The sequence below is a fragment of the Crocodylus siamensis genome, chromosome 12 (assembly GCF_052110815.1).
Source record: "Crocodylus siamensis isolate JL-2025a chromosome 12, ASM5211081v1, whole genome shotgun sequence".
NCBI lineage: Eukaryota > Metazoa > Chordata > Crocodylia > Crocodylidae > Crocodylus > Crocodylus siamensis.
Genome location: NC_143406.1, coordinates 23,600,448 through 23,625,672, shown reverse-complemented (window position 1 = coordinate 23,625,672; position 25,225 = coordinate 23,600,448). Strand labels below are relative to the sequence as shown.

General features: G+C 44.8%; 1 protein-coding gene across 2 annotated transcripts; it reads right to left on the bottom strand.

Moving 5' to 3' along the window:
* Positions 1–1,864: 1,864 nt before the first annotated feature.
* Positions 1,865–23,698, bottom strand: DNAJA3 (DnaJ heat shock protein family (Hsp40) member A3). Of its 2 annotated transcripts, XM_090023823.1 has the most exons (12): positions 23,454–23,698; positions 21,205–21,341; positions 20,360–20,443; positions 19,291–19,482; positions 16,591–16,743; positions 12,036–12,183; positions 10,958–11,022; positions 9,780–9,908; positions 8,847–8,962; positions 7,586–7,683; positions 3,963–4,082; positions 1,865–3,108 (listed from the first exon to the last, which is right to left on the bottom strand). In XM_090023823.1, exons 1-11 carry the CDS (start codon positions 23,653–23,655, stop codon positions 3,976–3,978), a joined length of 1,431 nt encoding a protein of 476 aa, XP_089879949.1. In that variant the 5' UTR covers positions 23,656–23,698; the 3' UTR covers positions 1,865–3,108; positions 3,963–3,975. The 2 variants fall into 2 exon arrangements, with proteins under 2 accessions (XP_089879949.1, XP_089879950.1); XM_090023824.1 differs by lacking the exon at positions 3,963–4,082 and having other exon boundaries at positions 23,454–23,697.
* Between the last annotated feature and the right edge of the window lie 1,527 nt (positions 23,699–25,225).

Below are 25,225 nucleotides of genomic sequence, written 5' to 3'. Positions count from 1 at the left end.
AGTCCCACAGTGCAAGCCGAGGCCCAGGGCTGGAAGGGAGATCCCAGCCGGACAGACATATACCCTGCCCCAACCCAGGCAAGGGCAGCACCAGGGCATGGAAAGTTGGGGCTGGGCACTTGGGCCAGGGTCTGGGCAGGCCAGCCCAGCCGGCTCCTTGAGAAGATGAGGGCCAGGCAGGAAGTGGGGGCTGCCCCAAGGCTCAACGGGCTCGGGCCACCACAGGCAGGGGCACCCAGCAGCACCCAAGGTGGGGCTCAGTCTGGCCTGCACAGCTCCACAGGAATGGGGTGCAGCTACCCTGCTCATGAAGGGACGCTGCCCAACCAGGGCAGGATGCTGGGCTTGGAGGGCTCCCAGCTTGGCCTCCCTGGAGCAGGGCAGAGCTGTCCCCAGTGCAGGAGCCCCCAGGACAAGATGCGATAAACTGCCCCAGCCTTGCCCACCCACAGCTCCACTCCAGGAGCCAGGGCCACTGCACTGCAGGCCCCTGGCCAGCTCAGCCCTGAATGCCACCTATGGCAGCTGTTCCCAGGGGGCTCCCACACTGAGGCAGATCCACCCTGCTCACACTTGTGCCTGGCCCACAGGGAGGCCAAGCCTAGAGCCAGGAGCAATACCCCTGCCCCCCACCTCCCCGAGTCCAGTGTCCTGCCCTGGCCAGGCAGCATCCCCTCACAGACAAGGCAACTGTGCCCCATTCCTCCAGAACTGCATGGGCTGGGCTGAGCCAGGCCAGGCCCCACCTCAGGTGCTGCTAGGTGCCCCTGCCCACCCACCGCCAAACCTGCAGAGCCTCAGTGCAGCCCCCACTTCCCACCCATACCTTCCCAAGAAGCCAGCCAGGCTGGCGTGCCTGCAGTTCCTCCCCCTGCTGCCCAGAACCAGTCTCCGCCAATGGGGGAATGGGGCATCTGTCTGCCTGAGCCCTGGGCTCACCCACTCGCTGGGAGCCTCCAGCGCAGGAGCCCTGCACAGCCTCTGGGGCTGTGGCCCCGCCCACCCGTAGCTCCCCTACATAGCCTGGGCTGGACTGGAGGGCACAGCCTGGGGACAGGGTCAGCAGAACACAGACCATGTCCCTGCCTGTGTTCTCCCGATTCTGCCCTCAGTGCCTGCCATGGTGCTGGGACCTGTGGCTGCTCCAGAGCGCCTGAAGCAGGAAACTTAAAATTTAAAAAAAACCCAAACAACAAAACAATTTCCTCCTGGCATGCCAGGGAAAATATCTCCACATGCCACTAATTGGAATGCATGCCAAGGGTTGCCTATCACTGATCTAGATGAATCAAACACACAGTGCTCTGCAGAGCGCTCAATAAGAGACCTTAAACTCATTTCCAGAGTTGTTTTCTAAGCAGTAGCATTTTTAATGCAGTTCTTAAATGGGACTGACTTCAGCTTTGCAAGATGAACCTTTTTCTGCCATCAGAGACCTGGCTCCATTTTGCTGGACTGCCCCAGACTCAGTGAGGCTCCTATTCTCAGCAGCAAAGCAATAAAAGAAACCAACTGGAAAACAAAATTTTAAAGCATCAAGCAGACTCCTTAGACAGCGTTCTATTCATGTGTGCAGTACAAATGTGCCTTGTGAAGCCCCAAAGTTTATCCATATAGAGCAACAGTCCAGAAGCAAGTCAGGATACTCAGATTTCTAGACATTATTTCTACTCTGACTACTCAGGACAGATTCAACAGCAAAGGAAGAGGGCAGAAATTCCCCTGAAACACCTCCAAGCTACCTATCTAAGCAATGATTACCTTTTCCTCCCCCAGTTATCCAATACAGAAAGCCTTCACAGGGTACAGTCCAACATACTATTCCAATAAGACACCATGAGAAGGGGAAAACAGAACAACACAAGAGGTTTTAAATATCTTTATGGAACAGATCATCTTATGTACACTGACATTCATTTTACAGACCATTTAAATAGGAAGCAACATGTGCTTTATTTTAGCAAATTAAGAAGGGAAATATTAACACAGAATTCTTGTTTAGCTGGTCAATTAGTATGTGGATTCATCATACTTTTATTAAATAAAAGAGGTTGATGCAGTGACCAGGAGAATACTCATGAGTAGCATTTAGCCCCACCTGAAGAGCTTGAATTAATTCATTACATTCTGACACATGTATATAAAATGAAAGAATATTTCTCAGAGGCTGCCTGCTTACATTTGCCAATATCACCGGAACAAAAAGTCTTCTCCAGGACTAAGGTAGGGATCAGCTGTATAACAACCAGGCCCTAATGTCTTTGCAAGAACTGATACAAGATCTGTAGTAGTTTAGAAATAGCAATACACTGACTTGCTTTCTACCTGTAATAAAGTAACAGGGGAAGGGAAAAACAGCCAATGCAAAGTGTGGATTCTAATCACTGCTGCCTGTAAAAGAAAGCAAGAGGACAAGGGAACCCGATGACCTAGGTGGGGGATGTTTTGTGGGGGACCATGTGCAATTTTGCTCCTTCACTGATACTTACAAGAATCTCTGTAGAAGTGATATTCTTCTTCAGGAGGTTGCTTTACGCAAGGCTACAGGAGAAGAATTTTTTGCCATGAAGAGGGCCATTGACAGACTGCACCTTTTAGAAAAGGATGCACTTCACGACGTATCTAGCACAGAGACGGCTGACTGAGTGGATGGACATGTTAAGTAATGCCCATGCCTGCTGTGTGGAAAGCCAGCTCTATGAAGGCTCAGCATAGTAAACTGCTTCATTTTAACCTGGGAGTACAATTTTTATTTTAAATTGCCACTGGGTTTGGTTCCAAATTATAATGCAAGTTTTAATTCTGTAAATAGGGCCTGAAGAGTCTGAATAAGCTCCCTGCGCTAAGAAACCTCAACATTTCACACGGGGTTCTGTGTCTGTTAATGCAAAAGCATTTGCTTTTGTTATCACTTCTTAAGACAACAGATTTCTCACAGCTTGATGATGGCTGGTGCCTACATGGTTCATGGTGCCTCTGGGTGGGGTTCCCACTGTGCTGCTAAATAACATTCTTTCATCTCCAAGGCCCAAAGCCGGAAGATCTGCCCAGTCTGGGGAGATGACCTGCTGCTCCTTCCCAGTGTCTAGTTTCCAGTAGAACGCTTACCTGGAGATAAAAATATAGGAAAAGGGTTGTTCATGATTTAGTGAGCTTAAATTAAAGTCTCCAATTTTCAAAATCTGGAAACTGACACACATTTGTGAAAAAACAAATTACTCTTTGCTGAGGGAAAGGAGACAAAACATAGTGAAGCTTTGGACCCTTGGCACCCTGGAAACCTCAGCCTGTACAGTTGGGTACATAGGCTCCAAGCATTATTACCATTTGCACTACCTCATCACTACAATAGTGTTTAATTTGGATCCCCAAAGATTATTCTGCATTATGGATTTCTGTCTAACATGCTCAGCTTCCAAGTAAAAGAAGAAGTCTCTTCTCTGCAACAGCCTATCTAGGCTCTAAAAGTCAGCTAGGCTTCTTCCAATGCACACACCTCTTCAGTGCTAACAGTTCTGCAGTCCCAATCCTGCCAGTCACTTTGAATAGGCTTCCATGTCACTGACAAACTTGGAAAGCTGGATCTATTTCTGCCTGTATACCACGGCATTCAACTTGTTTTGAGCTGGTCAGCAGACCTCACTGAATACATCCAGGGGACAATGGTGATGAGCACCTGGTGATGATGGTTGCTTTTCAGAGCAGAGCCATACAAACCTATACCATCTTTCCTTAGTTAGCAGCTACAGTGCAACTCAATCCTACAATGCCGAGGCTGACTGTTGCTCTCAGAAGTAAAATATGAGGACTAGAACTTTAACACTAATGGCTGGAAGGCCTGAGGCTAAGTTGAAGGCAATACAATTCCTTTGCTTCCTCACCCACCCACCTTCCAAGATAAAATATATTTTCTGCTCAAACAGGAGGAAAGAACAGTCAGTAAAATATAAGAGGTTTCCTACCTCAGATAGGGTATCAGGAGCTAAACATTTTCTTAAGTTTGGTAAGGAATCCCTCGTTCTCCCCTGCCTCCGCCTCAGGCCTATCCTTGCCTGCTTCAGTGCTATCCGTGGCCCTGCCACCTAGACACAAAACAGCAAAAGGCTTACGCACTTCAAACTGTCAGCTACCATACACCTTGGAAAAGGATCGAGCAGCCTAGCCACAGTTTACTCGGGGAACATGTGGCTTTGGGAATGAACCAGTATGCCCAGTCCTTTGCGATGTTCATGTACAGACAGCTCTGCTAAAACCTGCTGCTGTACATAAACTGTCACTTGAGAGTCCCCCTTCACATCTCTTGGTAGTAAGCTTGGGAGAAAGCAGTAAGAACTAACACTGCCATTTCCCCCTGCAATGCAAGATGTAGGAAGTCCCAGCTCCAGAAGCAAAAGGAAAGAGCATTCACTCAGTACACCACTGGGCGTGTCTACATGAGATGCTATGTCACCACAGCCACGAACTACATTGCCATAGCTCATTGCTACAGCGACATATCATCAGCAGGCACAAACTGTGACACCAATGCTACTACGCAGTAGCGTTGGAAACAACCCATGCAGTGCCAGGATGGCACAGTAACAGCGTTACTGTGCAGTCTGGTACACATGTAGACGTATCCACTGACACCTTCGCCATTTCCCAGCCCACCAATACTCAAGCATTCCAGGTTTAAGATTCAAGTTTCACATGTGAACAGCTCAGTATCTTGCATGCAGATTTATTAGCTAATTCAGTTTGCAGTAACAGGGAACAGACTGTGTGTACCAGGGAACAGGCACCACTGCATCACAAACAAGCAATCCTCAGCACGCAAGCCACATCCAATACAGAGCTTCAGTGCTCCAATGGACTGCTTTCAACTGTACCTGAACGCTGATGCATAAAAACACCCAGCTCTCTTGGAAGGATACTCTAAAAATGCATTGGAGAATGGTCTCTCCTCTAGCCACTTGTTATTAGTCTGCACCCCACAGAATTTGCACCCTGCTGTTTTCCAGACTTTATCTTGCTGGACATTTTCTTCAGGAAAGTAAAGTCAGGCACAACTGATATTGTTACAGGCCTGCCCAGCTTAATAGGATTACCACCAGTCCTCCCCTGCCCCCTATAAATCTTGTTGCAAAAAACTGGCATAGATTTCTGTGAAACAAAAACATCTTTCATCTCTTACATATGCCACAATGAGGAGAAAAGCCATTAGCAGGGTGACATGTAAAGTACAGCTGGCACCCAACATAGCGCCTGCTTAAATGAAAGGAGTTCCTCATACTACGAGGCTCATGTTTTAGGTGCACGGGTGTCACAAGAGATTTCCAGTGAGAACCAAAGCCTCGTCTGTGGTCTAAGGTTCTACCAGCAGAACTTGGAGCATGTTCACATACCACATCCTTCTCTGGCAGCAGAACCCTCCTCTCTGCCAGAGGAACTGTCACCTCTGGTTCTGCCACCACCAAACAGCTGGCAGCTATGTACACACCTTGCACCTTTAGCTGGCAGCCACAAACCATGCAGTACCTAATGCTTGCTCCAGAGTGCATTGCATATGCTACCGCTGCAGCTGCTGAGTGAAGCACAGAAACACCAGAAGTGCTCAGGGTTTTATGAACTACAGCAGATTGGCAGTGGTGACTGCTCCCAGAATTTCCTGCTCCCAAATCATGTAAGTGTAAGAACAGCCCAAGATAGGCCTGTGTGCTCTGCATACCAGCTGGTCCCACGTGCCCTCACAAGAAAGTAGGCACGCTAACTTGACACTAGGTGATATTGGTATACTCCATGCTTAAGCATTTCCCTGTTCCCATGAGATAACAGCCCTGACGGACAGGGAAGAACAGTGCAGGGGGGGTCAGGTGGAGGATGGGGCCAGGCAGGGCAGGGATGGGGGGAAGGAAAGGCCTCAAAGGATAGGGCTGGGTGGAGCATGGATGAGGGGGTGGGGGGACTGGGGAAGCAGGCAGAGCCAGCAGGGGTCCACCCCACGGTCCCTTCCTCCAGCCCCCTGACCCCTTACCAGCCACTGGAGCCCAGGTTCAGTTCCCTACTACCACACTGCATAGGGAGGCAGCGTGCTTCACCACCAGGGTGAGGGGCCAACCATAAAGACACTCTGGCAGCCAGAGCATCTCTGTGGAGGACTCGGCTTCCGACTGCCTCAGGGTATGGTTCGGGACCATGCCCTGCCTCGCATTTTTTGTCTGTGGGTTTTTTTTAACCCTGGATATCCAGGGGTCTAATTTTACCTCCACACTGCAAATTTGCCTTGTGCCTGCCCTGCACACATACTTGCGTTCCTGCACATGCTTCTTGCAGCATCTCAAAGGAGTTTGCAACTCCGCAAGGGGCATGTGCGGGCTCATTTGGACATGCCCTTAGTGTCTCAATTGTGAGTAAAATCCCAGATTTTACAGTTTTTCCTTTTTTCTAGGAAGATTCACACTTAAATGCTTACCTATTCTGAAAAAAGAAAGTTCCGGGGTCCCATTATTGTAAGAACTGCACAAACTCAAGCAATATTGATGGACAAACAGTCTATACTACCTTTTGATATATTGAATTTCCATCAGTTAGGCTGCAATTCTTCAGTCAGTCTTCCTCTATCAGGGTTTGCACTGTGAGCTCAATAGGACTTGTGCTCCTAAATCTCACCCATCTGTGTCTAAACACAGGCTTAAAGGTATAACTTCAGGATCCAATTTTTAAAAAATCTGTCCTCTAAAAAAGGTTAGTGAACTTTAATATATTAAAAATCTAATTTTTTGTTGTTCATGCAACCATTTTATTCTGCAGACAAAGATTCCATATCACTTATTCACATCCTTCATTTTAAGCTACAAACAGCCAACCTAGGCTAATAGAACTACTTGTGTGACTAAGGTTATAAACTTGCTTAAGTGGTTAGAAGATCAGAGCTTTAACTTTTAAATGTGTCATTTTGGAGGGCAGTTTTGTAAAAAACTGAAATGAGATATCTATCAGTAGTGGCATTTAAAATTAATATTTATATTTCAACTGATTACACATTTTAATCTAACACTGAAGTAACAGTAACATTTTAAAATTAAGTTCACAAAGCTTCAGTGTGATATAAAATCACTCCACCCTGCTAAACAGGGCAGTGTCTGCTCCAACATACACCAAGTAATGTTTTTTTCCAGGATTTCTCAAAGTGCTAAAAACAACTTTATAGTTTGAGAACTTCCATTGTGAGCTCTTAAAGTCAGTGACAAAATTTCTTTTGAGTTCAATGGAAAAAGAAGCGAGCCCTGTATTACTACCCAAGAGGTAGCATTGCAGTACAACAGTAAACTGGAAGGTTGCAAGTTTCCAATAGTAGGTAGAAAAATTAAAAACAAAACAAAACACTTTGTGACAGAACTTTCTGTAAAAGCCCTTTTAACACTGTCAGTTTTAGAGGTATTTGTTACTAATTTAATACTTGGTAGCCTCAGGCAATAAGGTGAAGAAGGTTTAAATGGATATACCCTGTCCAAAAGTCACCTGGAATCCCACCCCTTCCCTCAAACATTCCACATCTCTCCAGCCAGTCAGCCATGGAAACAGCAATGTACACCACTCAGCTTACCAGTAGCTGTATTTGTGACTCCATTCACTGTCCCTTCCACATCTGTCTCATCCTCAGCATAGCTCAACATTAAGGCTCGCTGGCGATTTGTCAGCCTCCTGCAAGTCAGAACAAAGAACCGCTACCATGAGTCACCATTCAGTGTATCTATGACTATCTTTGCAACCTAACCTGAACTTCCCACAAAGCAGCACAAACTAACGTTAGGTCTGTGCTAACAGCAGCTGCCCCCTGAGATATTCAGGGAAAGCCAACAACCATCTTAAAAGAGCTCTGCTAACAAAGAACTTCAGTGTGGCAAGAAAGATAGTAAATCACCATATGTCATCCAATTGCAAGTGGCTAAATGAAATACCTTAGTGTTGAAAAGACTAATCAATCCAGAAGCTATACTTGAATATCAAATTAGCAGAGAAGCACTTGAGAACTGGAGCTCCTTCTGAATGTGTGACAGTTACATAGGAGATTTATGAAAACTGGTTATTATGGGATGGGGTAGTTAATTGATATCAACAATCATGAGGATTATATCTTTTGATATTTAAAGTAATCTCTACACCTACCCCAAAGGGGAAGAAAAAAGGAGATGCATTTTCTGTTTGGTATCAAAAACTTCTACTGCCTTCTGGATATCAAACTCCAAAGCAACATGTCCAACACATTCTTGGCTGACAAAAGTCCTATGTATTGCACTGAACTGATTTAAAAAGCCTCCCACTACTTCAAAGCACACGTACAGCAAAAATATAGGCGATTAGAGGAAACCTGAAAACCAGGGGTAAGAAAAAAAATAAGAAAATCCAGTCTAATTTGTAAGACTGCATGTGGACCACACAATTCCAGGGAGGCTGTTGCATCTTTCAGATCCTACTCATCACACAGGACACAGTAACATGCACCAGATTAATAAGTGAATCTTTCAGATGACATTAATGTTCACTCAGAGCATCCAGCTTGCTGGATAGAAGACCTTAATGCATAACAAGTCGAAACATTGTAATTGTAATAAACCAAAACAGGTATTAACAGGGCTAATACAGTAAATCTAAACCCTGTAGCTTTGTAGCTGATACAGTCTTCCTATGCAATAAGAGATAAAGGAAATAGATATAGATTTATTCACGTATTACACTGTCTAGGGAATTCTCAAAACACACACCATAAAGCAGTACAAAACTATCACTGAAAATGCCTCCAGGCAACATGTATTGCGTAGTAACCTGGCAGGTTTCTATGAAATCCTAATAATCCTTCTACTTACTTAGGCACTCGGATCTTTATGTGAATGTAGTGGTCTCCATAACCATAACTGTTAAGCCGAGGAATGCCTTTCTCATTCATTCGAATCTTCTGATGTGGCTGTATACCAGGGGGTATCTGTGAATAAAAAGACTTCCTAAGTTTATTCTTGTTCTGCAAAAACAAGATGTACACATGTAAATCTATAAATTAATCAAGCTCTTTTGCCAACAATCTGTGAAGAAACAAAGGAAAAACTTGTTTCTATGTTTAGATACCTGGAGGCTCTGAGATCCCACTCAACAGCAAAGAATAGTCATTCAATACAAAAAAATTGAATTGAACAATCTACTGTTAGGTGCAATTCAGTAAATCTAGTACACAAGCTAGTACCAGTCCTTGAAGAAGGATAGTCTATAGTTCTTGTAACAGAAGAGGATTGTATTCCCATGCCCTCTACTAACTCCCTGTGACAACATGTGCAAACAATCTCTGAACCTCACTTTTGAGAAGCAAGAGCCTTGAATAAATAAAGCTATACAATACAAAATGTATAAGTGACCATCCTTGTATATAAGCAGGAAGCCAGAGCTTTCAGAAAAGCTAGGGGGAAGATAGCTGTGCCCAGGAGAATCTTAAATACTCAGCAAAAAACAAGACTCTCCCCAGCTATGGATCAACCCAGCTCTAAGTGCTAGATCTTCCCAGAAGTACTTTTTCTTTTCATGAGCTTGTAGAGCCCTTCTTCTGAGCTACTGTGCAGGGACTAAGAAAAGTAAACAAAACCAAATACAATCCTTGCATGCCGACTGCCAGATTATAAGCAGCCCATCTTGGTATTAGCAGCTTTGGGGAATTTGCTCTTTTTTTTTAAACAAACAAGAATAAATAAAAGATGACCTCTTGCTGTTTCAAAATCAGGTAACCCACACTTCTACCCACTGGTACCACATACCGTGATATTGATGGTCTCATAAAGGCCCTGACATCTTGCAGTACCTCCAAGAACAGCCTGTGCTACTGAGATAAAGAGGTCTGAGTGGATATCTGCTCCCTCTCTCCTGAATACAGGACTTCTTTGAACCTAAAAGCAAACATTAACTATTCATTTAACTCTTGAACAGTGTGTAAAAAGCACGCATTATTCCTCAACAAGATTATTTTGCTGTAAGCAGGTATCAATAACTTGGGAAAAATTCCAGAATTTCCCATCTGAACCCAGTGTTACTCTAGAACAGGGGTGCTTAGCCCCTGACCTGCAGGGCTACCCATGGGTTCAGAAATTTGTAGCTGGGGAACAACAGCACCATTCCCTGGTTGCCAAGTTTCCAAACCCACAGGGAGTTTGGGCTCTGTGCACTGGATTGGGTGTCTGATCCAGTGTGCAGGGGAAACAGTGGGAGGGCCTTAGGACCCAATCCCAGCACACAAGGAAGAGGGGATGACATCCAGGCTAGGGCATGGGAGGGGGGCAATACCAGGCCCCCAGGGCCCAATCCACATATACAGGGCAGGGAGGAAGTGATACTGGGTCCCAGGGCCAAAAGAATGAGCAGCACTGCCCTAGAACCCTCCTCTCAAAGCACAGCAGTGCATTTCTTCTAGGCTAAAATACATTTCACCATGCTATGGGAAAGGTGTTCTACCGTCTCTGAAAAATGGAAGAAATAAAGCCATTTCAGTTTGTCACAAGATTCCTCTTAACCCAGGGGTGTCAAACTGACTTGGCCCTACAGGGACCAGAACCACATTGCGGGGCTCCTCAGGGGCTAGATCCAGATCTAGACCCACATCTGACAGCAGAGCAAGCAGCATCAGGGAGTCATGGGGGGGGAGGGGGTCAATGCTGCTGTTGCTTGCTCATTCCACCACCAAAACATCCCCAGCAAGGCTCTGTACCCTGGACTTCAGTGGAAGTCCCACTCCTGCTCACTTCACGCCCGAATTTATGGAGCCCTGCGGGGTCAGATGACATGGCCCAGTGGGCTGGATCTGACCCATGAACCACATCTTTGACATCCCAGTCTTAATCCAATTTTACACTGAAAGGAATTTGCCAGTGGTTTAAATACCCCCTAGACTGAAGAGGATCCAACAGAAGACGAGCAGTTTACAATGAAGCAGCATACATACCCTGAAAGTAACAAATATTTCTTTCTTTCCCACAGGCATTCGAACAGTCTGGCCATCTTCCACACCTGCCATCGGAACAAGGACATGTAAAGGACAGTATTAGAATGAATGGTATTCATCTCACCTCCTGCCTTCTTATTCAAACCAATGCCTCCACTCCCACAACTCCTTGAGGGGCTATCACCACAGCACAGCTTCTATCCATCAAATCTCAGCTAAAGATCTACCGTGGTAATTCTCTGCACAAGAAGCTGTGATACCACTGTTGGATACGCAGTCAAAAGATGGGATACCCGAAGAACACTAACAGCACCACTATACCAGCTCATAGATTCAATTCATATTGAATTCTTTTGCATTTGTCTAAGGGCTGGTGACTGGTAATGAACCAAGGAATAGTGATGTATCCACATGTATCCAAACACTCTAGCAAAGGTAAAGACTATGCAAGCTGCTGCCCACCCAATGCGATCTCTCTAAAGGTGAAAGGGGAAATTAGTTTCATCACTCATTCAACTTCTACCAAGACTACCAAGTTGGAAGGAGTTTTCTGTGACTCAGGATAAGACAACTAAAGAGACTGAGATGCCCCCAAATCTCAATGCATATCAGTTTGGCTTAAACACGTAAGTGAATTAGGCACTTTTGAAAATTTTGCCCATAGGCACACATCTGGAAGGTATTGAGTGAAATCAATTAGACAAATATTTGACAGGGACAGCTTAGCCAAGTTTGATCCTGTATTGAGCACAGAGTTAAACTAGACAAACTTCTGAGATCCCTTCCAACCCTACTTTTCTATGATTCTATGGATTTGTGGTTTTCATAAAGGTGCCTAGCAATGCACTGGTAACTTTTTTTTTGTTAGTTATCGTAGATATGAAACTATCCATATTCATCTAGACATTCTTGCTGCAGATCCATATCTTTTATATTTTTCTGTCTTGCCTTTAAATGTGCAGATAACAGACACATTCCCTATATAAGCTTAGGCAATCTTCACAAGAAGAAATAACTGCAACTCCTCTGTAATAGGCAAGTTATGTAGCATAGGCTGTATGCCAAAACAGACACTGACCTGCTGGCACAGGAACCATCAGAGTCTTCTTCTGCTTGGTTTGTCCTGTGCCTCTACACATTACACAGGGCGTTATCACAATGGAACCGCGACCACCACATCGCCGACATGTAGAACGCATCACAAAAGGGCCTGTATTTACTGTTTCCTAGAAAAGAAGGAAACAGACAGATTAAACGAATCTTTTCCTAGTATTCAGCAGGGATCCTGGTTTCCCGATTAAAATAAATACATAAATGAATTGCAAATAGTTGTATAACCCTCCCACCCCCCCAATGAAAGCCCCATCCCCCAGCCCTGCTGGTGCCCCTCACTCCTTTTCCACAGCCCCCCTGGCCCTGCTGGTGTCCCACAACACCCCATACACAGCTCCTGCTCTCCCAGACCTGCCAGAGGGGGCTGCCAGCTGCCAGGGCTATGGGGCCAGGCACCCGGGTCCACAGCCCCCTGCCTCTGGCAGGAGGCAGCTCCTGCAGTGGATCGGAGCCCAGCTCCCCTGCTGCCTGTCCACTATGGGCTTGGGCAGGGGGAGCGAGGGGGTGTTTCCTGCTGTGGCACGCACTTGTGGGGGGTAGGGGGACCCATGCTCCCCACATCTGTGCGTGGGGCAAGGATTGTGCGCTACCCACAGCTGAGGGCTCCCGCCCTGCTGCAGCGGCCAGGGCGGAGCTTGCAGTGGCAGACAGCTTTCTGCCTGGCTCCACTGTTCCCTGCCACAGTGGGTCTCACACGCTGAGTTGCAGCCTCAAGTGGGCAGCACACACACAGCCCCTGCAACACACAAATCTGGGGGGTGCAGGTTGCCTTTGCCCCCAGGCAGTGCATGCAGCAGTAGGGAGCCAGCCCCCCTGCCCAACGGATGAGCCGCATGCAGCCCTGTCCCGCTCCCTGCCAGGGCCCTAGGGCCGCACATTGCGGCCGTGGGCCCCAAGCCCCAGGCACTGCCCAGCTGGGCAGCAGCCCCAGCCCCAGCCCCTGCCCTACCCAACTCCCTCGCTCCCTCCCTCTGGGGGCCTCAATCCCCCAGAAGCTGCAGAATCTTCTTCATTGGGGGTTTTTAAGAAGCTGGTAGGTTATGGTCAGTGATGATTTAGAAAGAATGTTCCTACATTTATGAAGGGGGTTGGGCCAGCTGACTCAAGGTCCTTCCAACCCTGGGGATTCTAAATGGCAAAACCAATCCCTGTTAACTCACTGGTCTAACCCATGTATAGTAGGTAGATGGATTCTTTCTACTGTAGACTAATAGTAACAATGCTAGGCAAAAATGTGGCCTGAAGAGATATATTAGGTGTCTGCTCCTTCAGGCAATTCCAAACAGCCTTTTTTTCCTCGATTACCAGCAGGAAGAAAGTTTGATATCGGAAAAGAAATTGTCAGAAGAAAACCTTAAAAAGAGATCAGGGAGAGAAGTCTTTCTTATAAGAAAGCCTGGATTCTCCACTGCTTTGCAGTTTCTAAAGAGTGCCAAAAGGTGGCTGTAAAATTTTGCCATTCTGATTTTATAGCCCATTAGATTATGCACAAGAAAAATAGCTTTTGCCTTTTCCCAGTACTTCTGCAAATTCGATAACCTACTCAGTCACTATCCGCAAGTTCCAAAACTTCTTTCACTCCAGCATACTCACTACAAGACCCTAAAAAGTTTTCCTTGAAAGAATTCAGCTACAGGAACTAGGATGTTAATGGGTATATCAATGGTGAGTCTGAACAAAGCTGCTATGAACCAAGCAGTGCAAATCTATCACACAGAGCCTTCAAAAATCTGTAATACTACAATGATGTATATAACTCTAGCAAAGCCCCAAGTATCATTTAATCAGAGCCAGGGACAGCTATCATATAAGAACAAACAAACAATATCTACTAACATAAAGAAGCATTGCTTGAACCCAGTTCTTCAAACAAAATGACTCAGCAGAAAAAACCACTGCAGTCAAAGTCTTTCAAAAGCATAAGGTTTATAAAAACAGTAGTAAAATGGATAGCCTTCAAAAACAGGTTGGATTAAAAAACCCAACCATTTAAAAATAAAATAAAAAAAAGATATTTTGGATTTAAATTAGATTTTTTTGATTGAATGGGGTTTTTTTTATTTTTCTGTTGAGATTAAAAAAACTAAACGAACCTATATAAAGATGGTTCTAATTTAAGATACGTTAAAGCTGAAAGTTATCATCATGGAATAGGGATTATAAATTCTAATTATATACTAACTGAAAAAATATATTCTTGTAACCTTTTTAGAAAAGTTTTATAAATAGGTCCCAACAGGCCATGGACTATATTAGGGGCCCAATCTTATGGGGTTCCCCAAGGCTCCTCTAGTAAAGATTAAAGACAAATACTCTACCTAATGGGACTCTGTGATCAGTCTAGAAAATCCTGTGGGGCATCCCTGTAATGCTTAGTTTCAGTTCTCAAACTGTGTATTTGTGTCTCTAGAGATAACATCCTTGTTAACAGCATATATGGAATGAGAGGTAACAGACCTGATTACCTACCATCAGCCCTCTTGTGTCTCTGCAAGTTTGTGTACACAGTTAAACCCTTACCTCTCTCTAAATGTGCAAAGTTTCAAGAAGTTAAATTAAAAGAGTTGCTGGGGGTGGAGTAGAAATGGGCAAAGAGGAGGAGTCTGGAGATAAATGCAAGGAGGGAGGAGCAGTAGAACAAGAGAAGTATTTTGAACAGAATATTCCAGAAGTCTTGAGGGATAAGTTTCTTAGTATAGCCTCTCCACTGATTTGAGATCTAGTGAGGGAATAGTATGGCAGAGAAGGAAATCTATCATGGCAGCAGGCTTGCCAGGCTGTAAAAGAGACCCTGTTTGGGAATATTTTAATTAAAAATAAAACAGGCATGAGTACAAAATGCAAACTTTCTTTTCCAGTGTGAATAAACAGGAAGAGGAAAGTGAAGACTGAGTTTGCTGCATAACCCAGTATTTTAAAATTTCTCATCCTGACCTGGCTGAAATAATCTATTTAATTTTCGTTAAAAACACATTTCACTAACATAGTTAAAAATTCAAAAATACAGATGCTTGTTTTTTTTAAATAATCATGCATTTGTTGTTGAAGAAAAATATACACAATACATAAGTTTGTTTTAGGTAAGTAAAACAATTTAAGCGTCTGTTGTTTTTAGTGACAGTTGTTGTTGACCACCTAATACAGCGTGGGAAAAACATCCCCAAATATCCACGATTAATCTAGTGAATTGGAGATAGAGTTCACTTCCCAATGACTTCACAAGTATCTGCTTCAGATTAACTTTGGTAAATAAAATAACGAAATCATAATTCAGTTTTCCAATGTAACTATAAAATTAATCTGAAAAAAATATCAAAATAAATCAGCTTTAAAATGTACAGTGTGTATCTTCTAAAAATGAAAACTGAGTTATTCTCCGAGTTGTGAATAATGAGTATTAATGCACGTTTTGTAGAAAACAATGATTAAATTGAGGCTTCCTGACCAGTGATTTAGATTGTGATTTAAATCATAATTTAAAATCAATTTGATTTAAATCAAATCCACCCTGTTCTCAAATGCCCCCAGGTTAGGGTTCAAGCCTTCCCTATGGTTCCTAGTGAAAAGCTCGGCTTTTCGGAAAGCAGGCATTTTCCTCCTTCCCCAGTTTTCCAGGCAGCCAATACTAGACCAAACATCCTTATGCTAAGGACAGAAAACTAACCAATACCTTGTCACATAGTAATTTTGAGTTTTGGAGAAAAGCAAGAATTTGTTAGGAACTTTTATCTTTAGGGCAATGACTAGTTTTAGCACATCAGCAGAGAATGAAACCTGTTACCATTTCACAAAGAATAACAATACAGGTTCATAATTAGGTGCCAGCTGTGTTCCTAGAGGACTAATGCACAGCAGACATCATGCTAATTGGTCAGCTTGTCACTAGACTTAGAAAAAAAGGTCGCAACCTAAACTATTCTCTTATTCCTGAAGTTAACCAGTCAAGGGCTGAAGCACATACAAACACACAGTATACAGAAGGCCTTCAATGACTGTAAGTTGCATCCATTCATCGGATGAGATGATTCTGTCCTCAATACCCTCTTTTCACAGAATATATTTAGAAGCCCTTAAATGGAGTAGAGTCTAAATAAAATAATTCACAAATAAAGTGGTCTCATGATAGTTCCTGTCACTTCCCACATATTGGAAAAAATATATGAAGGCCTTCATATTTTGGTCCATTTCATAGCATTTCACTTATAAGCAATTTAAGAAGTTGAATGCTAGACCATTAGGAAAACAAATTACACTAGCTAGCTATTCTGGACAGTAATAGTTTTTGTACCACAGTTATTTTAATGAAAGTTAATATATTCTAAATAAAAAGTATTATAGGATAAATGCATTTACAGGGCATATTAAAAAGTTAAAGCCTCCTTTACTGAACTTGTTGCAATCCGGATATCCTGATGCTTTAGGAAAGCTAAGCTAACAGAGTATGAATAAAACCTTAGCAACACAAATGAACATTTAAAGAAGATCTGTTATCTGGGGTAACATTTTTAAACAGCACTTACCATGCCAGTGCCACTGCAATAATGACAGGACTGTATTTTGGTACCAGGTTCATGCCCCCTGCCTTCACACCTCTGACAAGAGTCGTTAATATTCACCACAATCTCCTTGTTAACACCTTTTGCTGCTTGATTGAATGTCAATTCCATGATATACTAATCTCAAAAAAAATAGCAGAATTAAAGTTCTAACACATATGCTGAGAAGTAATCAGTAATCATTTTTAGACCCAAGAGTCATTTCAAAACATAATCAAAACACCATTTAACATGCTTAAAGAAAGTAGTACAGAAAGGGAACACACATGACTATCTACAGGCAAAACTGTTCACATTGGGAGGCTGGGGAGGCATTAAAAGGAGAAAGCTTATTAAACCTGTTTAAAGAGCAGTCAAATTGTAGAAAATATATTAAAGGGAAGAAAAGCCTAAACATAGAAGGAATCCAAACTTTGAGCACCACTGTCCTAAGGGCATAAATTTCCCTGGTCCCACACAGGCTAGATGAGCAGCATGGATCCAACAAGCTAGATCCTGCATGTGGGTTCAGCATGTTGGAACAGCCCTAGAAGCCAGATCTGATGCACCAGATCCAGCTACAGCACAACCTTATGCAGCAGTGTGATCAAGTGCAGAAGGCCATATTATCCAGACTGGATATATTCCCCACAGGTCTGGAAATTTGGCAGCAGGAAAGCAGACAGTGTCAACTGTTGCAGCTCTGGGAGCAATTAACACTTCTACTGCTCCCCTGAGACCAAATTTCCGGACCTGTAAATGAGATAGCTCTGTGGGTCAGAATTTAAGCACCATGGCCTTAAGAGAAAACTACGATATTTGTATAACAACTGTATACTTGTAGTGTGTACCATACTTTCAAGTGACTGGGTAGTGAGTGAAGGCTTCTAAGGCCAAAGGTGGCATGCACTGTATCTTGATGGACCTATTACTTAGCAATGAGAGAAATCAGCAGAAAGACAGAGATACCTAGCATATTGTACTTCCTGTAGCAGCAAAAAAATTGCTTACAGCTTCAGAATGTAAAAAAAGTAATTTCTGGTTATTAAGCCAGATGCACCAATATTTATGTGCAGTACTGACAGCAAAGCATGTGCTCGCTACACCTTTTCCTCCAAGAGACTACCTGGTTGCTTTTCAGGGTTAAATGTTTCATACTAAACAAAGACAAAAAGGATTTGTCTCAGCACAAATTCAAGTACCAAAAGTGGCACCAATTATGTAGTTACCTCAAAAGCCAGTGGAAGGAAGCCTTATTTCACAGCTTTTAAAGTTAAAGCACAGCATAAAGCAAACACCAATAGAAATTAGAGATCAACTTGAGCAAACAAAGTAGGGCAGCTGTTTGAACAGAACTAGAAGACATCAGAATTAGTGTTTGATAGCACTGACTGGTGTAAATATCCTTGCAGAAAACCCCAAATGCACCATTTCTCTGGGCCAGTCTCCTTACTGAGCTACCTCACCACAGGCAGCAGAAAGGCAGTGCTAACAGGGCTTAGCCCCCCCAAACACAGGGCAGTGGTACAGCCACAAGGCAGACCAACCAAGGGCTTCCAGCAGCTGCAGCAAAGGTGGGGAGGAAGTGGAGCCTGGGCTGGTGCAGGCACTGCACAGCCAGCAGGGTGTAGGACTGAGCTATGAGCAGCTCATCTGGGGGACATGCCTTCCGGGTTGTAGCAGCAGTAGTCATGGAGGGGTGTGTGCCCCAAAATCTGTGCAAGGCAGGGCAAGCTGCTGCTGCAAGCTGGGGCCAGGGCTATGGCACTGGGAGGGGCTTACGGGGGGGTGCAGCCACCCCAAAATTTGCCATAGCCCACCCAACCCCCCTCCCAGCGTCACCTCCGTCCACCCTGAGTGAAGCCCAGCTCCCGCCACCAGAAAAAGCCCAGCACTGCACTGGCCCCAGCCTGCAGTGGCAACTTGCCCTGCCCTGTGCAGATCTGGGGGCACCCCCCACCATGTCTCCTGGGATATGTGCAGCGGCAGGAGCTGCCACCCCCTCCCCGCACCTTCCAGACAAGCCATGGCTTCATCCCACATCCCACCCCAACTCAGGGCAGGGCGGGGGTCCTAGGCCGCCAGCCTGGTAGTGCAGCCAAGGCTGGCCTTGCTCTGGCCCCCAGCTCCAGGCCACCGTGGGCAGTGCAGGGCTGGTGCACGGAAGCAGCCGGGGCCGGTGCAGGGCTGCAGATTCAGGTGCAAGGACTGCCAACACCAGGCAACAACTCCGGGCACAAGGGAAGGGGTGGCTGCAAAGGCGCAACGGACCCCGACCCTGGCCCCAGCTCAGCTCCCTCCCAGTACCTGCCTGGTCCCAGCCCCAACCCCAACCCCACTCCCTCCCCATCCCCTTACCTCTTCCGCCACAGGCTTTCCTGCCTGGGAGGCATGCACATGCTCAGGCCTCCCTCCTACCCCCCACAAAAAAATATTTCTCCCTCTGCCTGTGTACCTCATGCAGGTGTTGAAAAACAGAAGTCTCTCAATTAACAAAGATATTTTAGTCAATATCAAGAGCCAGGTCTTAGGTATATCATTTACCACTTCAGAGTTCCTGAAATAGCCTTAATCATCACCTGAATTGAATGCATGTACTTGTCATGAGCCTGACAAAAAGGTAGTCTACTGTATGCACCCATAACCCACTCTCAGCAGTATGATGCAAACACTTATTCCCCATACCTCCTGTGGTTGGTCAAAGACAGTCTGAAAATCTCCAAAAGCAGATCCTGAATACTCCCCAAAGATTTTCCTGAAAAGCTCTTCTGGGTCAATGGTGGGACCACTACGCCAATACTGATGTCCAGTATCCCCTGAGCCAGGGTCAAAGCCATAGGTATCATATTGTTTTCGCTTCACTTCATCACTCAACACCTATGGAGCAAGTAAATACAATACTATTAGAACACACTCCCTCAATAAAGAACTGGAGCTGCTTAGCTAACACTAGATAGAAATATTTAGAGAGAGGCTACATGGAAAAGAGGTTATATGCATTACTAGTAAGACATGCAAAATGCTGTTAAAGCCCAGTTTCAAATCCCTGCATATTATGACAGCGGAATTACTTTACCTTGTGTCATGAATAAAAATAACGCCATAGATTAAAAAGCCTTCTCAGTTTTTCTCATACACATTGGACAGCAAAGCTCAGCTGATAAGCTAAAATACTTCCTAATAACCATATTAGTTACAGGGAAGATAATCAGGTTCTCAGTTAAAAACTATTTCAAGGCAAGCACAAATGACTTACAATGACATTATATAGCGGGAAAGACTAGTGATATTGGAACTTGCAACTGAGATAAAGTAGAGGCCAGAAAAGGTAAAGGCATCTGAGAAAGTTATGGTGGGGGGAGAAAAGTTCCAGCATCCCACCCTCTCAAACAGCCATTTTTTATGCCACTTACCTGTCTTTCTTCTGACCAAGAGATTATTCTAGTAATCAGTTCTTCCATGATTAACACATGTAACAGTAGCTCATTTTTACACAAAGGAATAGGAATGTATGAATGGACCAAAAATATTCCCAAAATAAACCAGTCAAGTATTATAGCTAGATAATCACTTTCCAAAAGATAGGATATTTTTGGCCCATTTGCACTCAGGTCTATAAAACAGGACTCTTACCAGTGAAATGTACATATTTCAGTAAAATAATTGTCATTGAAATGAAAAGAAAGCATCATTTTGTCTGTAAAACTGATCTCTCCCTCACGGTACACCACTAGGCACCTGTCTGGCATGTTACCTCATAGGCTGCTGCCAGCTGAGAGAATTTCTCCTTAGCTTTAGGGTCATCCTTATTTGTATCAGGGTGGTACTTCTTGGCAAGCTACACAAAAAAAGAAAAAGGCATATTTGAAATGGAAGGGAAATAAATGCACTGTCAGCACTCATATAATTCATTTTACACGCCAGAAAGTCATTAGCCAGAATGTAGCTTTCAAATCTGTATTTTACAGAGGAGACCAAATGCATATTCAGAGTAATTTACTGTACATAATATTCCCTAAAATGAGGAACATAATAAAAGAAGCATCACAAAGCTTTTCCACACTTGGGCCAGCCAATCAACACCTATCCACTGCATACAGGGCCTGGCTCACCAAGACTGTTTTTAATATGCATAATGACAAGAGCGAACTATAACTATGATCTTGCTACCAATGACTCTGAAAGCTTACTTTTAGAGGTTTTTAAGGATAAAAAAATAATTTTAAAGAATGTAAGAAGAAAGGCCACAGAAAAATACCAAAAATAAAAATCAGCATTTTACTAATATTTATGAGTGATGTGGCTTTTGCCTTCCCTGATGTACAAGATACTGGCCACTGCCCAAAATAATATATTTAACCAGGGACTATTGTGCTGAATCTATCTGATGGCACTGAACTTCCTTTAATATATCATCTGCCTCCTTCTACCATGCAAGGGAAAAAAACACTAGTATGACAGTACTTGGAAGCTTTTACTTGGGTATATTTCAGATAAAAGTAAAAAGTGGGTCATAATACACTCTCCCCAACAAAACAAAATTCAAAACAAAGTCATTCGTGAAATTAAACCATTCTCATTTTTCTTTAGCATACATGCCTGGTAATAGGCTTTCTTGATCTCCTTTTGGGTAGCAGTTCGAGGAACTCCCAGTACCTGGTAATAATCTTCTTTGGTGCGAGATGGGGAACCAGTATGAAACAAGGCATTACATATTAAAGGATAATTTTTAGTTCCTACGAAAAGCAAGACAGAAAAGAAAAAAGTCAAAACAAGACAGATTGTGAGAAACCACAGACCTTCCCCAGAACCTTTCCCAGTCCTTCATGGCCTGCTCTTGCATACAGGTTTCCCTCATTTTATGCTGTACATGTGTTCCTGGAAAATGGTGCATAACTCGAATTCGCATAAAGGGAACCCACTTTACAATGTAACAAATAGGGATACATTCCAATACCTCGACTTACTGATCATCAGACCAATTTCTACTACAAGATAATTTTGGTACTTACCAACAGCAGACAGTACACACAAGCACAGGGCATAATCATAATGGGGACGGCATCGCATAAGAGCAAATTTGTATGTACAGAACCCACGTAAAGTGAGGGAAACCTGTCGCAGACAATGAGTGAGGAGCACAGATCCACACAAGAGACCATATTTTGGTGCAGGTCACTCCCACAATGCACCACACAAAGCAGCTGACTGGGCTTCCACCACACCAATCACATAAGAATTAATTTACCCTGCATAACACATTATTGGTATAAAATGGGTCATCACATAAGAACAAATTTGCATGTACAGAACCCACATAAAGTGAGGGAAACCTGTATTAATAATCAAGACAGTTACACTGAAAAACTGCATTGTAAAAGGTAAATAAATATGAGGGGGGTTTTTAGAAACCATTTCTTAATCAAAAACAGCTTCTACTTTTTTAACTTCAATTTAACTGAAGATTGTGAAATATATTGAAGTTTAGACAGGATGCTTAAATTTGGTATGTGCAAAAACAACATTTTATTTAGAAAACATTACATATACCAGAGCTAAAATTACCAAGCTTTTAAGATAGCGATGGGTGCCAACAACCAATGCAATAATTATACGGCAAATTCTGACACAATTTAAGATTTCATTCATATAATTGTTTTTAGCAACATCCCTGTATGTGATCAGAAGTTGGCCACAGCAGATAGTAGATATGTGGTGGTGTCACAAAGAAGCTATCCTACTCTTCACAGAGCTTAAATCATGAGATACCATGAAGCAATGTTCAGTTAATTTTCTAGCATTTTGTAGTTTTAAGGCAAGACTAAAACTTGTATATCTCCTGTACCTTCACTGTTACAACTACAACTAACTTTAAAAGAGGCAAGCATTTAATCTTCCCCAGACTCTCAAAAACATGAAGAGATTTAACTGCAGCTTTAGAAACATTCTGCAGGTAAAAGCAGAGTGTCAAATAATTTTATATCTTAATTCCATTATTCTTTAGAAAATTAGATCTAAGAGATGAAATTTCCCTCCATTTTGTCAAGGCAGATCTTGCTCAATAGAGGCAGAGGTTTGCCCTGTCCTCGAAAATAAGCAAGATGAAAGCTCATTTTGATCCTGGGGGGGGGAAGGAATTGCACTGGTGGGATTAGTTTACCTGGCTCCCAGTGGCTTGACCTTGGACAGAGAAGGGCAGTTGACCCTGCTAGCCTGCAGGACTTGTGCTACACATCTTTGATTTAGCTAGCCTATAAAACAGAAGTCTGTCCCACCTTCCCTCTAACCTGGACAACACTAACTGCATCACTGGTGTCTTCAACATTAACTGCATCGGTAGGCAGCTTTGGGGTGGGCCTCACACAGGCCAAGCTCTAAAATGGGAGCATGTGAGGATGAGGAACAGGGGCTTAAAGCTGATCTGGAATTTGCTGAGAGACAGCACATGGCACCAGTCCAACAGGCTCCCGCTTATTTACTGCACTCAGGGATGGGCTTGTGCACATGAGCCCTTCCGACGCTTCCAGCCAGCGCGGGACATAGGGTGACACGGCCCCGCACCGCGCTACAGGAGAGGGCCCAGCACCCCTCCCCGGGGCAGCCTCCTCCCCCAGCTGGCAGCCGCACAGCGTCTCCGTGCCCTGCTGCCGCCGGACACCCGCACGGAGGCGGACAAAAAGGGCGGACGCTCCCCGCCGCGAGCTGAGGACCGGGCCAGGCCACCACCCACGTGCCTCCGCGGCCATCAGGGCAGGCAGAGCCCCCGGCGCCCTCGCCCCCGACCCGCGCGACGCCTGCCCCCACCGCGGCGACGGCCTCGCGGCGCCCCTGCCCGGCCCGACGCTCACCAGCGGGGCTGACCCCGGGTTTCAATGTCAGCAGGCGGCTCCCGGCCCCCGCGCGGGCAGGAAAGGCGGCGGGGGCGGCGCTGAGCCCCCGGCTGAGCCGCAACAGCACCAGCCGCGCGGTCCTGCCAGGGCCCCGGATCCCCCCGAGGCCGGCGGCCGCCGCCGCGGCCCTCAGCCAGCGCGGGGAGCAGCCGGCCGCCATCTTGGCCCATGAGCCGCGCTGCGCCTGCGCCCCCCGGCCCCGGCGCACGCGGACCAAGGCGCGGAGCACTGCGCCTGCGTGTGAGCTCTGTTCCGGTCGCGCGTGGCGAGCACTGCGCATGCCTCCTCGCCGCCGCAGAGTGGGATGGGGCGTGCTGTATGTTCTGCTGCGCCCGTCAGTTCCCTCGTGGAGAAACCGGTGCCTCCGCGACTGCTTCCGGCCCTTGATGTGCCCGGGCCGCTCCTGCCCTGAGCGCGGCGCGATGCGGCCCAGGCTGCTTGAAGGTGCTGCTGTCTGTCCTGTTGTCTGCCTTCAGTTTCTGCCCGGACAAATAGACCCGGCAGATCGAGCTGGCCCGAGGCTTTCTCATCCCCGATCTCGGATTGTCACCCTCTCCCTCTTGTTGTCTGAGAGGACCTTTTGTGGCAGGCTGGAGCTGCGCTTGCTTTCTGCCCATTTACATTTTAAAACAGCAACTAGACATTTGGCTTGTGTTTTTTATGAAAATCCTTTATTTGTGGTCCATTAGTCCAGGTGCTGCCTGAAGTCCAAGGAAACAGAAGCCGTTTGTAGAAGACTATGTCAGTTTAACACCAGGTGCAAAATGGGTCTGTGCTGTACAACATGCACTAACAGACCCTGCTCAGCCTGCACTTGTGCACCCAGGACACACTCAACTTTAGGAGATGCTGGAGCTCTCTCTCCCTTCTGCCTTGGCTCACCGCCCGCCCCAGGAGAAGGGTGAGGCCATTATCAAAGCACTGGAGGGACATTAAGTGCAGCTATTTGCTCTGTTCAGTCCTGGATCCAGAAGATCACATTCCAACTGGCTATATCCATTTCTGAGTCTTCATGGGCAAAATATTACAACATGCAGTCTGGCTTCTTTTTTCTTTAGGTTGTAGATTTTGCTTTGTTAAGCAGTAGATTATGTTGTTTTCCATATTATGGTAGTGAAGAATCACATCATTTCTGAACCATCATGGCTATGCCATCGCTCTTACACTACCACGACATGGAAGACATTGAAATCTGCCGCTTAAAATGGAAAATCCAGAACCTAAAGAAAAAAGAAGCCAGACTACACAGCAATAATGTCTTAAGCTTACATGACTGTGACTGGCTTGTTCTGATCAGGTCTGATGAAGAATGTCTTACATTTAAAAGCTTGTCTGACTCACAGCTACACAGTTGGTCCAATAAAATATATCATCCTAAGAAATTGTTGCTACTCTTAAAGAGCAGAGACTACAGAGTTAGAAATGGAGGTGGATTCATGCCAAGCACACAGCTGAGGGTAACATGTACTACTTAATTAGAGAGACTACCTTTAAGTAACTGAAAAGAAGCCATGTTATGTTTCTCCCATCCCCATAGGCACACATGGGAAGTGATGATAAGTAGTTGGTGAAGAGATAAGGTATATGATATCCTAAAATCATTAAATGTGGGAAGTGTGAGAGTAGGATTTTGGGACTATCAACATCTATGTGGAGTCTCGCTTCACATGCCTAAGTGGGTGTGGGCAGTATTGAATCAACTGTATTTATGATCTGAATTCCTAAAGAGC

Bases quoted from the DNA above. Each gene is read 5' to 3' on its own strand.
- DNAJA3 (XM_090023823.1), bottom strand. From the start codon at position 23,655: ATGGCGGCCGGCTGCTCCCCGCGCTGGCTGAGGGCCGCGGCGGCGGCC. The intron at 19,483-20,359 runs GTAACATGCCAG...CTTGCTCCATAG, and splicing joins AGCTGGCAGCAGCCTATGAG to GTGTTGAGTGATGAAGTGAA. The intron at 12,184-16,590 runs GTAAGTGCTGTT...CTTCTTTTCTAG, and splicing joins ATTGCAGTGGCACTGGCATG to GAAACAGTAAATACAGGCCC.